The sequence below is a fragment of the Syngnathus typhle genome, linkage group LG6 (genome assembly GCF_033458585.1).
Source record: "Syngnathus typhle isolate RoL2023-S1 ecotype Sweden linkage group LG6, RoL_Styp_1.0, whole genome shotgun sequence".
Classification (NCBI taxonomy): Eukaryota; Metazoa; Chordata; class Actinopteri; order Syngnathiformes; family Syngnathidae; genus Syngnathus; species Syngnathus typhle.
Window position 1 is genome coordinate 2508343 of NC_083743.1, and position 16228 is coordinate 2524570.

The 16228-nt window shown below is 50.3% G+C and overlaps 3 protein-coding genes across 6 annotated transcripts in view; 2 read left to right on the top strand and 1 right to left on the bottom strand.

The window, feature by feature from the left end:
* Positions 1–809: 809 nt before the first annotated feature.
* spartb (spartin b) lies at positions 810–4901 on the top strand. 2 transcript variants are annotated; one of them, XM_061281618.1, is made up of 8 exons: positions 810–999; positions 1366–2075; positions 2240–2437; positions 2793–2952; positions 3077–3271; positions 3331–3489; positions 3579–3669; positions 4015–4901. In XM_061281618.1, the coding sequence occupies exons 2-8, from the start codon at positions 1371–1373 to the stop codon at positions 4217–4219; spliced, it is 1713 nt and encodes a 570-aa protein (XP_061137602.1). In that variant the 5' UTR covers positions 810–999; positions 1366–1370; the 3' UTR covers positions 4220–4901. The 2 variants fall into 2 exon arrangements, with proteins under 2 accessions (XP_061137602.1, XP_061137603.1); XM_061281619.1 differs by lacking the exon at positions 4015–4901 and adding an exon at positions 3791–4007.
* Positions 4902–6019: 1118 nt separating this feature from the next.
* Positions 6020–13211, top strand: dclk1b (doublecortin-like kinase 1b). Of its 3 annotated transcripts, none has more exons than XM_061281061.1 (15): positions 6020–6380; positions 6494–6843; positions 9564–9663; positions 9735–9851; positions 9927–10021; positions 10124–10216; positions 10281–10442; positions 10559–10678; positions 10756–10902; positions 11336–11469; positions 11540–11617; positions 11680–11776; positions 11842–11922; positions 12002–12121; positions 12200–13211. In XM_061281061.1, the coding sequence occupies exons 1-15, from the start codon at positions 6020–6022 to the stop codon at positions 12410–12412; spliced, it is 2268 nt and encodes a 755-aa protein (XP_061137045.1). In that variant the 3' UTR covers positions 12413–13211. The 3 variants fall into 3 exon arrangements, with proteins under 3 accessions (XP_061137045.1, XP_061137044.1, XP_061137046.1); XM_061281060.1 differs by having other exon boundaries at positions 10124–10211; positions 10276–10442; XM_061281062.1 differs by having other exon boundaries at positions 10124–10205; positions 10276–10442.
* A 681-nt stretch (positions 13212–13892) lies between these two features.
* Positions 13893–16228, bottom strand: part of nbeab (neurobeachin b) — a 56404-nt gene continuing 54068 nt past the window's right edge. The window contains exons 22-24 of the mRNA XM_061280396.1: positions 16024–16220; positions 15797–15948; positions 13893–15224 (exon numbers count right to left, since the gene is read on the bottom strand). Of these exons, the coding sequence (XP_061136380.1) occupies positions 15134–15224; positions 15797–15948; positions 16024–16220 (440 nt within the window). The 3' untranslated portion in view covers positions 13893–15133. The remainder of the gene's footprint in view (positions 15225–15796; positions 15949–16023; positions 16221–16228) is intronic.

A 16228-nucleotide genomic window follows, 5' to 3' on the forward strand; every position in this document is an offset into this window, starting at 1 on the left:
CGTTGCTTTCAGACAGCTCAGCCTATGGATAGCGGACGTCATGTGCATTTGGCATTCTTTACAAACGCTCTTAAAAGATATAACAGGCAGTAAATATCTTTTCAGAGGTTATTTCGAAACAAAATCAATGCTTTATTGTTCAAATACGAGTCCAGCTGAACATGTACGTGTTTTGTTAACACGGTTACGATTCTAATGAAGAAAGGTTTTCCATAGTGTGTCGGCATTAGTAAAAAAAATAATTAAAAGGCAAAGAAATGATAACAGGAATGATGGGCCGCTTTTAATCACAAACACGTTTTTTACGACTAGGATTCGCTGGCTACAGTGCTGATCATAAATAACATCATGATCATTATACGTATACCTAATCGCTTCCATGCATAATTCTGGAAATATACAAGGGTAATAAATTGCTTTTGTTCAAGGGGAAAGAAAACAAGCAGACGTACATTCTTTTGCATTTGAGTTCAGATTTGGCGACCCCTGCGGGCGTTGAACGTCATCTTGTACGTGTACGTACACTAGCAAGTGTTTGTTTACTGCCACCTCGTGGTGAAAGCCAGGAAACGGCAGTGATTTTTAATAGTTAAAGGAGCGTCACTGTCACCACGCGAGCGTCGACTTCTGGTTAGTAAACTTCACATTAAAAGGTATGCTAGTTGTTTTTCGCTGACTTTACTAGACCGGAATGGCTAATAATCATAATGTCATAATTATAAAACGTTTATGGGCAATTTAAGAGCGGAATCAAAGGAAGTACTTTAACAATAAAAGTGCTTTTGCGCTACAGCGCTGCTATTTCCGGTATGAAAGAAACCTTCACAATAAAAGACGAAACGGTGGCGCACGGTGTCGCTCCACAGTTCAAGTTGCGTCACCGCGGCTTTTGATTGAATTGTTGTTGCGTCGGGTCCATACATAGTCACTTCAAGCCCCGGGGAGTGGTTTTGTGGAGCCCGTTAAAACGGTTTAGCCGACCGGCTGCTACATTGAGCGGTAAGTTAACGCTGTTGCGACCTAACGGGGAGCTAAAGCTAACTGGCTGGCGACACAAGTGTCAGATAATCCCACCTAGTTAAAAATCCTGAAATCGCGCAGACGAAATGTTTATCGTTCAAATGTTACCTTGTAAGATTAAAGGCGCTGGCATATGAATTTGTTTGACAAGTTTGGATACGTCATCAATTCAATAAAATATAGTAAAACTGTCAAATAGGTCTTGTTTGCTAGTTTTGCATACACGACAACAAAAAAACACAAGAGTGCTTAATGTTCCTCGTCTTTGCTCTTGTACATGAAAAACATTGTGACTGCTGTCTATGTTCTAATCCAATTATTACACAAGTGCCTTCCTTCTCTCAGAGGACATGGAGAAGGGGACAGAGGATGCATTTGACCACGCCAGACTGGAGGTGATCAAAGATGGCAACAAGAAGGCCTTTGAGTGCATCAACAAGGCGCTGACGGCCGACGAAGCCGGAGACAAGCATCAGGCCCTGGAGCTCTACAGGAAGGGGCGGAAGCACCTCCTCAGGGCCATCAGCGTGCCGTCTCAAGGGGCTGAGTGCGCGGGCAGCTCCTGGGAGTCGGCCCGGGAGATGCAACAAAAGATGCAGGAGACCCTGGACAACATCACCACACGCCTCGCCGTGTTGGAGACTGCCGCCGAGAGCGCCGGCGCCGAGCACGGCGTCTACCCGCGACTCCCTGCCCGAGATGAGCAAGTTAACCCCCCCCACGGAGGTACGCCCGCATGCGGCGCCGTGGCTCTCGGGGAGCAGCCCCCGGCGTACTCCCCACAGGTGGCGGACGGCCACCTCTCCATCTCGTACGGGACCGAGTCGGGCGAACTGTCGCTGGTGGGTGACGATTTTTACAGTCGCACGTCCAGCGCCGCGTCGACCCCGCAGAGCATGGGCGAGGATGCGGAGGAGCTGCTGTGCATCCCGCAAGGGGTGCAGATATTCTTTGTGAGCCCGGAGGGGCACGTGAGCGCCCCGTCGTACCCGGGCTACCTGCGGCTGATCAAGTTCACCGATGATTGCCCCGGTCGACCACCGGCGTTTCTGGAGGTAATTCAGAGCCTGAACTATGGGAGCGGACATGAAAGGTCACGAGGGCTGCATTGATCTAATCAGTCAGTCATGTGAGCTGTCTCCCCATGATGTGATTAAGTCACGAAATGACTTTAGACTTTGAAGCGACAGAAAGAAATCAATATGCGCTGTATTGGCAGGTGTGCGACTGGCTGTACCCGCTCATGGCGGCAAACTCGCCGGCCTTGCTGTGCAACACCGGCGTCTTCATGTTCCCCGACATGATGGCGCCCACGCCGGGGAACTTTGTAGGCGTGGTCCTATCGGCGGAGTTGCCCGCCGCTGACCGAGAGCTGTTTCGGGATCTACTGGCTCAGATGACCGACCTCAGAATACAGGTAATAGTTTGAGTTGCGAGCCGGCCGGCCGGCCGGCCTCACTCGCTCTGCCTCAGCAATGTCGGGATTTGAGCGCTTAAAGTGCGCTAATGCTCTTATTGTCGGCCGTCGGAACGAGTCGAGAGCCTCGGCCGCCGCGCAAGACGAGGTCGTTTTCCGTGCAAGGCTTCCATGGAGCCGCTTCCATGTCGGCAAACGGACATTTTTCTCTTCCCTCGAAAAGTGGAATTGAGCCTTTAGGCACAAAGGGAAGCTCTCTTATTTGTAAACAATCGCAGCTTTGTGAGCAGTGACGAGCAGACGAGCCTTGCTCCGTCTTGAGGTTTTAGCCCGTGTCATGTGTTTGTTTCATCAGGATGAAGACGAGGCCGCCGAGCACGTGAATCTGAGCAACAAAGTGTCCATCCCCGTGCCCGGCGAGGAGCCGAACCAGGAGGAGACAGCGGGGGCGGCGGCGGAGGATGACAAGAATTTGCCCGAGTGGAGCGAGAAGGTGGCCCACGGGATCCTGACAGGTCAGCCCGCTGCGGGAAAGCTCCAACACAATCAATTCCACAAGGGCAAAAATGATGACTCATCCTAATTTGTATTGTTAATATCTTTTGGCGAGTATGACGAAAAGAATTTGGTGACACCTAGGCGCAAGCTGGCTGAGCTGGGGTCTGGTCAAAGGAGCCGAGTTGACGGGCAAGGCCATCCACAAGGGGGCGTCCAAACTGCGAGAGCACATCACGCCTGACGACACGCCGGCTCACGTCAGCCCCACCGTCAGCAAAGGCCTCCACGTGGCCAAGCAGGCCACCGGCGGCGCCGTCAAAGTCAGCCAATTTCTAGGTGAGCGCGCTCAGCACTTTTTTTTTTTTTTCCCTCCACTGACCATTGTGTCACCGCAGTGGACGGCGTGTGCGCCGTGGCTGGCCGTGTGGGGCGGGAACTGGCGCCGCACGTCAAGAAGCACGGAGGCAAGCTGGTGCCCGAGTCCTTGCGCAAAGACAAGGACGGGCGCTCCAACATCGACGGGGCAATGGTGGTGGCCGCCAGCGGAGTGCAAGGTGCCCGCACGTCCGCATTTCAATGTCGCATCCAAATGAGTTTTCACGAGTGAGCTTGCTTTTGACTTTTAATTTCCTCTGTCGGCCAGGGTTCGCCACCATGTGGACAGGTTTGGAAGTGGCGGCCAAGAACATCACGACGAGCGTCGCGTCCGAGACGGTCACCACGGTGAAACACAAGTACGTAGGTGGCTTCTTCGTCCCGTTGCGCTTGCAGCTACGTGACTGCGTGTGTGTGTGTGTGTGTGTGTTTTTACGCGTGTGGCTCTGGCCTTTTCCCACCCTTCAATTTGCTCTGCAGATTTCGGGGTCTTCAAACCCTTTGCTGATTTTTGCTGTCAAAATGTGTTTTAACGCTTTGCACTACTGACACCAGCCTGTCTACTCCATTCCAAATCACGCTTGAAATGAAACATTCTTCTCGCAGCCTTTTCGCTCTATCATTCTCGGCATGCCATCTTTGCACAATAATTCCTCTGGCCTTCCAACCCACCTCGCCCCCCCCCCCCCTCCCCCTACCCAAAGGTACGGCGCGGTGGCCGGGCAGGCCACAGACAACGCCGTCAACTCGGCCATCAACGTGGGCGTGGCCGCCTTCAACATCGACAACCTGGGCGTCAAAGCGGTGGTTAAGCGGACGGGCAAGCAAACGGCGCGAACCATCCTGGAGGACTACAAGCTTCAGGACGGCGCCGACACGCACAAACAAGTAGAGAAAGCCAGCAAATAGCCCGAGCCGCACACCGCCTACTCTTTTGCCTTAAAACAAATTCTAGATTGATTCCTATTTTTGATGTGGACTGCTAATGACCTAACAGAACTAACGGGACTTTGATGTTACCTATAGAGTTTATTCCGTGAAATAAATATGACGTAATATATATTGGATAGTTTTCTATAATCAAAGTCATTGGTTATACTACTGACCACTGTGCTGCAACTACTGTGTGTAATCTCTTGAAGCGATCCAAAATGGATCTTTTCCAACCAAAGATGCGAAGCTCGTAGCCATTTTGAGTCAATATTAACGTTGAAACGGCTTATTGTGAATGTTGATGATTTGATAAGCCGCCGTTATTTCCAAGTGTCGACAATATAAGGTGTGTCTAAAACATGGAATGCTGCTCCTACTCGATATCTGACGCTGCTCGAGCGTTTGAGAAAATCTTTCGCAAGGTTTCCTCGCTAACTTCAAATTACCAAGTCAGCAAATGATGGGGGGGGGGGGACAATAAGTAGATTGTGCCTTTCCCAGCCAACTGGGCGTAATGAAATAAAAACATCATCTTGGTCCCAGGACATTGTGACTCTCAAGGAATGTTGTGCAAGGGTTATGTAAAAAGAGATGTACAGAAATGAAGGTTATATTTCCTAATTTATGTGAAATTTATTAAATATATTGAGCATCCTGACATGAGTATCATTTATGCTAACAATATTAGCATTCTTTTTTTATGTTTATTAAACTGCTCGTTAATATTGTGAAGTGACTGCTGACTCCCGATTTGACCGATAGCGCCTGCACGAGCGCAAGTCCGGCGAGCACCACTGCAGTGCAATGGCCGAGAAGGGAGGAAAAAAGATGACGAAGAGGAGGTGGTAGCAGGTGGAGGAAAGGGGGGAGGAAGGGGGAGGGGGCGCAGCAGGGTGGAGGAGGACACCGGCTCCAGCCCTGCCTCCGAGCGAGCGAGCAGCCAGGCAGCCAGCACACGCAAGCAACAAAGGGAGGGACACTGACTCCGTCTGACATCAAATGCATCTGAGCGCAACTTTCAACCTTGACACGCTTCTGCTCACATCATCTCAAAGGTAGGAAGGAGCAATTCAATCCAATGGCTCGCCATTGCAGTATTCTTTCCGGCTTGCAAGAAAGCAAATGACTGAAGCTGCTTTTTTTTCCACGTGCATATGCTGCTGCATTGTTGGCGTACTCATTCTTTCAAAAAGAATGGAAGAAGAAAATGCTTGCAGAAGGTGTCCAAACATGCAGCATGGGATGGAAGGATGGATGCATGGGATGGGATGGGATGGGATGGGATGGGTGTGACGTGCTCTTTATGTGTCCGAGCAGCATGGTTGAAGAGGCCCCCCTCTGATGTTCGTGCAGCAAAATTGAAAAAACGTTTCTAGTTGTCTTCCTAACATATCCATGTTGATTTAGCGGCATGCATCAAGGAACAACGATTACAGCAGCACACTTATCAATCTATTCTCTAAGGCTCGTTGAAATGAGCCTATATTGAGGGGGCGGGGGAGGCAGCAAAAAAGAGCTGTCTAATTTCACACTTGCATTGTCTTACTTTGATTTGATTCATCCCCTACCTTGAGCACTGCCCCCTGGCGGTCTGGAGGGAGCAATGCAACGTCAATTACAAAAGTACAGAGTCGCGGTGTTGGACTTTGAGGGGTTTTAGTACACGCCCTAATTTCGTAGTTACATCAGCACCCGGCCGTCGTTACCCTTTGAAAAAAATCAAAGGCCTGCCTTGTTCGCTGTGTCTTTATTAGGGCGTGAAAAGAAGGCTCAAACATGGAGCTGGAGCACTTTGATGAGCGCGACAAGGCGCAGCGTTACGCCCGCCGGGGCTCCAGGGGCAACGGGTTGCCCAGCCCCACTCACAGCGCCCACTGCAGTTTGTACCGAACCAGGACGCTGCAGGCGCTGAGTTCGGAAAAGAAGGCCAAGAAGGTCCGCTTCTACCGCAACGGCGACCGCTACTTCCAAGGGATCGTGTACGCCATTTCGCAGGACAGGTTCCGCTCCCTGGACGCGCTGCTAGCCGATCTGACGCGAGCGCTGTCGGATAACGTCAACCTGCCTCAGGGGGTTCGGACCATATACTCCGTCGATGGGATGACGAGGGTCGCCAGCATGGAGCAGCTGCTGGAAGGTACGCCGCCGCGTTCAGAGTCCAACTTTGCTGTTCTGATTACAATTCATCGATGGGCCGATGAGAACTTTTCGAGTGCCTGCCACTTTAACGTGTCGCGAACACTTTTATAGGAGAAAGCTACGTGTGTGCCTCCTTCGAGCCATACAAGAAGGTGGACTACACCAAGAACGTCAACCCCAACTGGTCAGCCGGCGCCAGGACGGCGGCGGTATCCCCCCGCGACCCGCCGTCCCTCGGCAGCGGGCGGGCCGGCTCGCCGGAAACCCGGGAGAGCAAGGACTTCATCAAACCCAAGCTGGTCACCATCGTGCGCAGCGGCGTCAAGCCCCGCAAGGCCGTGCGCGTGCTGCTCAACAAGAAGACGGCGCACTCCTTCGAGCAGGTCATGACAGACATCACGGACGCCATCAAACTGGACAGCGGCACCGTCAAAAGGCTCTTCACGGTGGACGGCAAGACGGTACGTAGCTTCCGCCGATATGCAGAACTTATATGTTATTATTTAGAAATATGGATAGGACAATCGAAAGTCTTCAGAAAACTTAACGAGTGGGATTTTAAGGAATAGTGTCGATTTGTGGAAAGAGGAGAAATGGTTTTGGCCAGATGCCGACAATCTCGTATGGCAAAGTTGGTATCGGAAAACAGATACAACTACTTTCGATCCGTTGGGAAGGCCAAATGGGATTTTCCCGGACTCTCTAATGTGCTTCTTATGCAAGCCCAGTTCGATGGATGCATCTGCTAACACAACAGCAGCTGATCAATTCTATTTAGTGACTCGGCTCTCGTGTTCTCCACATCAACGGACAGACGGACAAATAGTTAGCGAGCGAGCTAGCTAGATGGACAGACAGACAGACAGATTGCTGCTCACCAGCCTTGACCATATGACAAAAATCTAATGACTGTGGCCACCCTCCCCTCCCCTCCCCTCTTCTCTGATGGTGTCTCTGGTTTCCATGGCGATGTGCTTCCCTGAGCCGGTTGCTAAGGAACTGCTGCAGAGCGCTGCTGCAGGCAGCCATGTCGGGGTTGCGACTGCGTACTATGGTAGCGCGCCTGCGCTAGAGTGCTATGTGATGCGGCGGCGGCAGCACGAGGGAGCGCACGACGGCACCTCATCCCGGTTCCCCCGTGACGTCACACGCACTTCCGGGTCGCCGATGGCACCGCGAGCAAACAACCCCCTCGTGTCATTTGGCAACCCGAGTTGTCGGGCTAAATGGCTTCTAATGGCAAATAAATATGAAATGGATTTTTCGCTAACGACTGTTGGGCCTGAGCATGAACGGAGCGGATTGGAACTTTCAGCCGCAGCCAGCAATACACGCAAGCTTAGGTCGGAAGAGAGGAAAAGTGGAACCAGGCCACTGGTGATTGTGTCGCGTTGTATTGATTTCGGTGACACAGCAGCTCCATCGGGTCTGCTGTCCCTCCCCCCGCCCAACACTCTCATGCGTATTGACTGACTGACTGACTGAGTGGCTGGGCCCAATAACAGACGGTGCAATATTTGCGCTCAACGCTCTTTGTAAGGTTTTATCAAACATGGCCACCGGCCGCCTACCTGACACCGATGAAAGGTCCAGATAGGGCATCCATCGCTGTAGTCAACATTTTCCTCCTTTTCACTCCATTTCCTAGGGTTGGGGCTTTTCTTTTGCGACCCATTTTCTCCACCTATTAGCAAGATATTAAAAGTTATATAAGGTTTTTGCTCGTTTGCTACTAAAGAATACATCACATTTGGTTTAGTTACTTTTGTTGACAAAATGGCTCGGTGACACAGACACGAGCATACGAGGGCAGAGTTGCACAATATTTCTTCCAAAAGTGACTTTTATGCACGCAGGTACTGTCCATTTCTGGTCATAGTTTTTTTTTTTAAAGGGAGCTCTGATACTTTAATGCATGCATGTATTCATGGGAGCAGCAGGTGCAGGTCTCCACCGTGTAGTGGCCGACATGCGTACGGAGACGATCAACGTACCTGCACGGACGTGGCAGTCGTTGCTTTTGGGTCATAATTTGTTGCATGTTTCACTGTCAATCACTGCCGCTGTCATGCTTGAACGCGGCGTGGACGTTTTTCACGGCAGCGGTGTCCGTTAAGGACATGCAACTTCTGCTACGCCAGTGCTTCTCAAATAGTGGGGCGCGCCCCCCTTGGGGGGCGCGGTGCTATTCCTGGGGGGGCGCGTGTGACCCTGGGGAACAGGCTTTTTTTTTGGCAGTACTAGAATAAAGTGTAATTGCGCGTTTACTACAGCAGGGGGCAGTGGCGCTCTCATTGTTACTTCTGTCACGTTTGCGACAGTGCAACATTTTACGGCTTACAAGACAAGTTAGGATAGTCACGGTGGGGAGGGGGGCGCGAATAGTTTTCTTCTTGCTAGGGGGGGGCGTACCAGAAAATAATTGAGAAGCACTGTGCTACGCACACCTGCACGGCCGCCGCTCAATGGTTTACCTGAAGGCAACATGGCCGTGGCGCATGCGCAGTTCGCTGTTGTAAAAATAGAAACTCTGGTCCTTCTCCAGCACTTTCTACTTTATATTTAGCTCTTCAAACAAAACGTCTGCTTCTCTTCATCAGAAGGGAACCGTTTTAGACGGTTTTCTGCTGCAAAATGCGCATAAAGAATATGAACGGCTGACGACAAAGTGTCTGAGATGCTTTTGCGTTTAGCGGGCGGCCGTGCCTTCCTTCCTTCCTCATCTTGTCTTACCCCCCACGACCATCTATCTCCACGTCTCCTTGGCAACGGCCATCTTTAAAGCTCCCCACCCGCTGCGGACTTGCTGGGGGGTCAAGCCGTTCTCCCGTCTTGATGACGTCAGGATATTTATTCCTCTTATGCACTAACTGCTCGTGTTAAGCTAGCAGACAGAGATGCTTTTCCGGTGAAAGGAAATGAGAGCTTTGGTTAAGTGTATCAAGATCAGCTTTTAAGGAGAAGGGCAGGACGCCATGAGTGTCTTTTGATTTATTTATGACTGCTGAGTCGGCTTCATTTGAATGAAAGCACATTTGTTTACCTATTTGCAAGCTTTTATGAGCGATGCTCTTCAAGTGCGCAATCACGACTAGTATGCACGCGCCCTCTAGTGGCACACAAAAGAATGACAGCCCCACGCAGTTCCTTTGTACAGTATTTGAGTATTCATGTTTTGCAGGTGACGTGCCTTCAGGACTTTTTTGGGGAAGACGACATCTTTTTTGCTTGTGGGCCCGAAAAGTACCGCTACCAAGATGACTTCAGTTTGGACGAAAATGGTAAGTGCCGGTTGGTTTTGCTGCACTTGGCTCATATCGCAGTTTTTTTTTGGTTTGTTTGTTTTTTTCAGATTGCAGAGTGGCCAAGTCGGCCTCATATGGTCGGCTCCCCTCGGTGCACGGTCGTTGCTCTCCAAGAAGTGGCGCAATGTCTCGCAGGAGCAAATCACCTTCATCGACTGGCTCAGGTGAGGTGGCAAAGCCGTCGTGACTGAGTTTTTAGGATGGAAGCTGACAAGTGTCCGGTTGCTCATTTTCCACAGCCAACGGAACTGCGGGCAGTCAGCTGTCCACTCCTCGATCGGGGAAATCCCCTTGCCCGTCTCCCACCAGTCCAGGCAGTCACAGGAGACGCCAGGTAGCGGGGGAAAAAATCATAAACAATACACAAAATTCCAAAATGGTGTCAGTGATGTCATCATTTCTGACTAATTCGTTTCCTTTTCATTGTCGTGGTCAGGGCTCGCAGCACAGCGGCTCGTCCCTCTCGCTGGCCTCCACCAAGGTGTGCAGCTCCATGGACGAAGGCGACGGACCCAGCAGCGAAGGTGAGGCCGGCCGCCTCACTGCAAGAAGAAACGAGCTGATTTTGAACACCCCTTCCCCCCTTAGCTGAGCCCATGGACGAGTCGTCTGTCCCCGCATCCATCGCCGAGCGCTACAAAGTGGGCCGCACTTTAGGCAGCGGCAACTTTGCTGTGGTGCGAGAGTGCGTGGAGAGGGCCACGGGACGAGAATTCGCCCTCAAGATCATCAGCAAGGAGAAATGCAGGGGGAAGGTGCAAATGATCTCTTCTTCAACAGCAAGCAAGAACTTTGCTAAAGAACCTTTTGGATTTGACTTTCTCGAGTGAGGACTTTTGGAAGCTGAGTTTTTGCGTCTGTTTTTGCGCAGGAGCACATGATCCAGAGCGAGGTGTCCATCCTTCGGCGTGTCAAACATCCCAACATCGTCCTGTTGATCGAAGAGATGGACACCGGCAATGAGATTTATCTGGTCATGGAGCTGGTTAAGGTGGGAGAAGGATTGACCAATAGCCAACTTTTGTCTTGAAGGGCAGACTTTGAAGCCTTCTGCTGCGTTTGTGCCAGGGGGGCGACCTGTTTGACGCCATCACCTCGTCCAACAAGTACACGGAGCGGGACGCCGGCTGCATGCTCTTTAACTTGGCCAGCGCCGTCAAGTACCTGCACGGCCTCAATATCGTCCACAGAGACGTCAAACCTGAAAACCTGCTGGTAAGCAAATCTGGGATTTTTTTTTTTTTTTAATTCCTCATTTTTAGTTGGAAAACTCCCCAGTGACTGTTTTTGCGCCCAGGCCACATCTGTGCCGAATATTCAAGTATTAGCGCCCTCTTGTGGCCAGGAAGCATGTTGAAGTCAGAGGAGGAGTTTCCTACCTTGACTAATAAAACCAAGTCCTTGGCTGCCCTCTTGTGGCATCTGTTGGCAATTACAAGCCATCAATTGCTTGCACCTTGGGCTTTTTCAAATTTAACCAAAAACATCTTTCTCAACAAAATGTGCCTTTGTCCTTGGAAAGATTAGAAATGATTTTTCTTCAGGGGAAAAAAAACCTTTTAGATTTACTGGTGGTGAGCATTTTCCAAGTTTGCTGCCATCTTTGAAATGGAGCTTTCTTTATCAACTTGTGGGCTTTTGGGCAAAGGTTTACCAGCACCACGACGGCAGCAAGTCTCTGAAGCTGGGCGATTTTGGCCTGGCCACCGTCGTCAACGGTTACCTGTACACCGTGTGCGGCACGCCCACCTACGTGGCCCCGGAGATCGTGGCTGAGAAGGGGTGAGGCCTGCTCTTTTTCTTTTGCTCCATTGCGCTGGTGTCCCTCATGGTGTCTCCTGTTCAATTCCAGGTATGGACTGAAGGTGGACATTTGGGCTGCGGGTGTCATCACGTACATCCTGCTGTGCGGCTTCCCGCCTTTCAACTGGTACGTGCCCCTGCATCCTGGCCCGTCGTGGAACTTAGCTGAACGTTTACGTGTTTGCGCAGCGACGGCGAGGATCAGGACGTTTTGTTCCGAGAGATCCTGAAAGCTCAACTGGAGTTCCCTTCACCGCACTGGGACGGCGTGTCGGACTCTGCCAAGGTGGGTGCGGCGCCAGGTGGGGAACTGGACGTGGCGGCATCTCTAACGCACTCTGTGGCGTTCAGGAGCTCATCGGTGGCATGCTGCAGGTGGACGTGGAGCAAAGGCTGTCGGCCGCGCAGGTGCTGGAGCACCCGTGGGTCAACGTAAGGTCACGCGCGCCACGCCCCGTCTGTCGCCGCCGCCGCCGCGCTTCTCCAAAGCGGCCCATCTTTGCTCTCACAGGAGGACGGCGTGCCGGAGAACCAACAGCAGCTGCCGGTGGCCTTGAGGATCAAGAAGAACTTCTACACCGGAGCCAAGTGCGGTAGCAGCAGCACGGCGGCGGGCGTCATGCTCATCACTGTCAGTCTGCACACGCTAATTTTAGGACCCAAAAGATTGTTCCTTTGAATGACCTGCTCCGTTTGTTTCCTGCGACAGAACACGCCGCTGGACAAAGAGAAGCAGGTGTTCCGTCCTCGACAACATCATCCCGACGCCAACTTCCCGCACGGCGCTCGCCCTCCCGTCTCCTCAGCGCCCGCCGTGGGCTGCAACCCCCCCGTCCTGTCCCCCGCCGACTTCACGTCCGAGTCGGACGACTATTCTCCGGGTTCGGCCGACACTGTGCGCTCACCCGTGTCTCCGTTCTGAGCGGATTGACTTGACTCAAGAGCGCCCCCACGAGCCACGATTGTATTTTTTTCCCCCCAAATTGTGCGAATGCTGAAGAGCATTGGACCGCGTGGTTCTGCCAATGGCATCATTGCCTTTTAAGCCATGTTTGTATGTTTTCAGAAAACGAGCTTTAGCAAGCTCACTGGGGCAATTTTGCTCGGAGGGTAACAAAGTTAGCATGATTTGTCCATTTTTTTTTTTTACATTTCTACTTTCACATTTGACTACCAGATCAAACCAATTTCAGACAAATGGACATCTAGCTCCATTTCGCAACCATTCCAACTTTCATTTGGGACATGGAAGGGAACCGTTGAGCAGACTTGCCTCCCTCAAACGTTAGCAATGCAAGTCCCTTCTCGTTGCACATTTCTTGAGCGCCTTCCAACTAAATGACACATTCCACTGTTGAACAATGAACTCAATTCCTGCTCAGGCATTTCCTCACTTCAGCGTCAAGCTCTTCAGTATTCACACGCAATTTTCAAAACGAGTTATCATTGACAAGTTTGAGGTTAGACAACGAACAATCTACTCGCTCACCTGTTGCAGCCGCCAGAAAGTGGTAGCGCTCTGGCGCCCGCTCGTGGTCAGGATTGAGTACTGCAGGAACGGCAACCTGCATGATCTCACGTGACTTTCAGCGAGCTATTGCTGCACTATCGAGGGTTCCGCATAATGCATCATGTTCAATTGAACCTTCCAGTGGACGGAGCCAAGAATTTGCTGCTATAAAGTTGTCACAGGTGTTGCCAATGCTGCTTCTTTTTTTTTTTTTTTTATAACTCGCTGTCGAGTGTTCAGAAAGTGGCATTGCACTATAATAGCACAAGTTGAAAGTGCAATTAGAAGTGTCGGCTCGCGAAAAGCACAGCGATAAACAGGAAGGAAGGAAGGAGTGAATGAAACAAAAGGCGAAAAATACAACGGAAGTTAGACGGATTGCATGTAGCACAGCACTTCCGGTCAAACGTGACTTTTCTTTCAAAGGTGAGGCTGCGCGTAAAGTGCATGTGCGCGCGCATCTTGCATCCATCCATCCATCCGTCCCATCCCATGTTTGTGTCCATGAATGTCCTGCGGCTCGTTTGTTTATCTTGGAAGAAACCCAACGCCACTATGTTGTTTTGTAAGGGCTGCTGAAATGTACAAGTCACAAAGGCTAAATCAAATAGGCCAGACCTTTGTCCTTTTTTTAAATGTGTTTTTTCATTTGATCTGCAACGTCAGTAATGTAACAACAGAGGAATGTGCCTGTAACTATTATCGACATCCATAATCCGTCCTAATATTATGTCAACACGGATGAGCTCCTTTATACAATTTGTTGGGTGACTGTCTGGAGTGCCTGCTCGCCCATCAAGTTCTGAAAATGTGTCTGTGAATGAGTTTCCTCGCCCAGATCAGGAATAAAGGATAAAAAAAAAGACTCGAAACCAATTTCTCTTTTTTTGAATTTAAACGTATTAAAAGGATACAAGTGATGTGGGCAAACAATTGCTGCATGACTTTTTGAAAGCGAAGTCCTGCTGTGACAGGTTCAGACAGTAGAGGGCAGTATAAGCACGCGGAAAAGAAAACCTTCAGCAAGAGGAATTCACAGTCATTTTGAAACACGTTTGCTTAAATACCAACCGAAGACATCATCCCAGACATTTTTTTAAAAATCAAAAATGCAACTGAGAAAAATAAATACAAGTCAACCAAGCATGATGGCACATATAAAACATTCACAACGTGAACAAATTAATATAATTTAAAGGAAATTATTCTCAAATGAAAACAAGCGAAAACTTGCGTTCCCGCTGTCGCTCACCTCTCGCAAGTTTGCCAAAAAACATGAATCAATTTGCATATTGGATAATTTCATGTTAATACTGCGCAGTTCCTTTTAAGTTTCATATTGCTTCCCAGCACACACGGCACTTTTGAAATGGACAAATGTACTTGGAAAAAAACAAACATTAAAATCAAATGAAAGTACATGTGCACATTACACAAACACGTTGACGCTCAATTTAGCTGAGCTGGCAAACAAAACGTGCATTTAATATGATATGATTCAAAAGTTTTCTCGATTAAAAAAGGTTGTAAATGTTAATAACAAGAGGAGATTTCGAATGTCAGTGACAACATGGCGGCTGCGTCTGCATGTAAAAAGAAATCACCAGGTTGAGAACCCGTTGGCACATTTTTTTCCCCCCTTTTAGGAGTTAATGGGCGCCACCATTTTGGCCTCAGCACATCATTGGCAATGAAAAAGACCCCAAAACAATTTTCTGGCTTGTAAATACTTGTGACTCTCTCCAATTATATTTGCTTTGGCCAGCTGCGCGTCCCACGAGGATGGAAACTCCCAGCAGTTCAGTTCCGTGTCTGAATATTTAAAATGCACAAGCTGACAGAAATAAACAGTCCCGACTTAAAAGGATTTCTTGAACCAAAACCACCAATTCATCTCATCGTCATGTCTTGTTTGGTTGACAAGCCAAGTCTAGGAACACTTTTGTTGCATATTTACACGTTCTGGTTGGCTTCCCTGAACTGCGGCCGGTGACGTGAAACCAGCAGAAAGCACGTCCATGCTGAACGCAAAGCCGTTCTTTGCTTCACTTTTCAAGGCCACCGAGATCGGTGCCGGCCGGACGCAACACGGGCACAGTCCAGGTCCAGAGTGTCCGCCGGGTCGGGCGGGGATCAGTACCTGTGTTGGTGCTCGTAATGCCAGCGGTTGAAGTCGATGTTGAATGCTACGATACTCCCTGAGGCCATCCCGGTGATCAGCGTCCTATGGGGAACATAAATAAATAAATGCAATACAATAATAATAAATACAAGTTTTGTTAAACTGCCCTTTTTTTTAACCACGATGGAAGCCTTACGTACTGTTGGGGTCAAACGTGACTCCTAAAATATTCTTATAATAACATGTGACCCCCCCACGTGGCCTTCCGGACCTCAGGGGCGGCTCCCACTTTGACGTCACGCTGGGAACCCCCCAGCACTGTCGCACGGGGGTCAGACCTGCCTGATGCGCACGAGTGTGCACAAATGTGTGTGTGTGTGGTCATTTATCACAGCAAAGTGAAAATGGAGAGTTTTGAATTGACAAAGAAGCTCGTGTCAAGTTGACTTGCTACAGGGCCCAAGTCTCCGCTTTTAAGGGCGCTCCTTTGCAAAGTCAAAGTGACAAGTGTGACACAAACAGGCACCATGGTGCTTTATCCTCCGGCAAGACAACGTTTCGTCAAAGAACGTATTTGTTGCAACACTACATTGATTTATAGCAATTTTCTCTTCGAATATCTTGATGGGAGGATCTTAAAAACAACCATAAATGTTTGGCCACTTTCTGCTGACCTTTGGTCATGCGACAGGTCCATGGCTCTGATGGCGGCGTCGCAGGCCGGGTACACGTAGAGCGGCTTGAGGCTGCACGCCTGCCACACTTGGACCACGCCGCTGTCGCCGCCCGTCGCCAGGTTGTGCCCGTCGCTGCTCAGCACCATGGCCTGCGCACAAAAAAACATATTGCACTTCAATAAAAGCAGACGGATTCTCATTTTTTTGCGCGGCCGCCTGCTGACCCTGGTGCTGTCGCGGAGCTCCATGTGGGCCAGCAGCTTGCCGTTGACGCTGAAGTTGCAGAAGCGTCCGCGCTCGTAGTAGACGATGCAGTGGCCTTCGCTGGACACCGAGATGAGCCGCGGCTGCCGCCAGCTCTCGGGAGCCTCCAGCGCCCGCAGCAGGTCCCCCGTGATGGTGTGCACCAGGCAGGGACCGTCTGGGAAC

Coding starts and splice junctions, on each gene's coding strand:
- spartb (XM_061281618.1), top strand. CDS start 1,371: ATGGAGAAGGGGACAGAGGATGCATTTGACCACGCCAGACTGGAGGTG. Junction 2,953..3,076: donor GGCCCACGGGATCCTGACAG/GTCAGCCCGCTG, acceptor GGTGACACCTAG/GCGCAAGCTGGCTGAGCTGG. Junction 3,670..4,014: donor GTCACCACGGTGAAACACAA/GTACGTAGGTGG, acceptor CCCTACCCAAAG/GTACGGCGCGGTGGCCGGGC.
- dclk1b (XM_061281061.1), top strand. CDS start 6,020: ATGGAGCTGGAGCACTTTGATGAGCGCGACAAGGCGCAGCGTTACGCC. Junction 10,443..10,558: donor AGGAGAAATGCAGGGGGAAG/GTGCAAATGATC, acceptor GTTTTTGCGCAG/GAGCACATGATCCAGAGCGA. Junction 11,470..11,539: donor GAGATCGTGGCTGAGAAGGG/GTGAGGCCTGCT, acceptor GTTCAATTCCAG/GTATGGACTGAAGGTGGACA.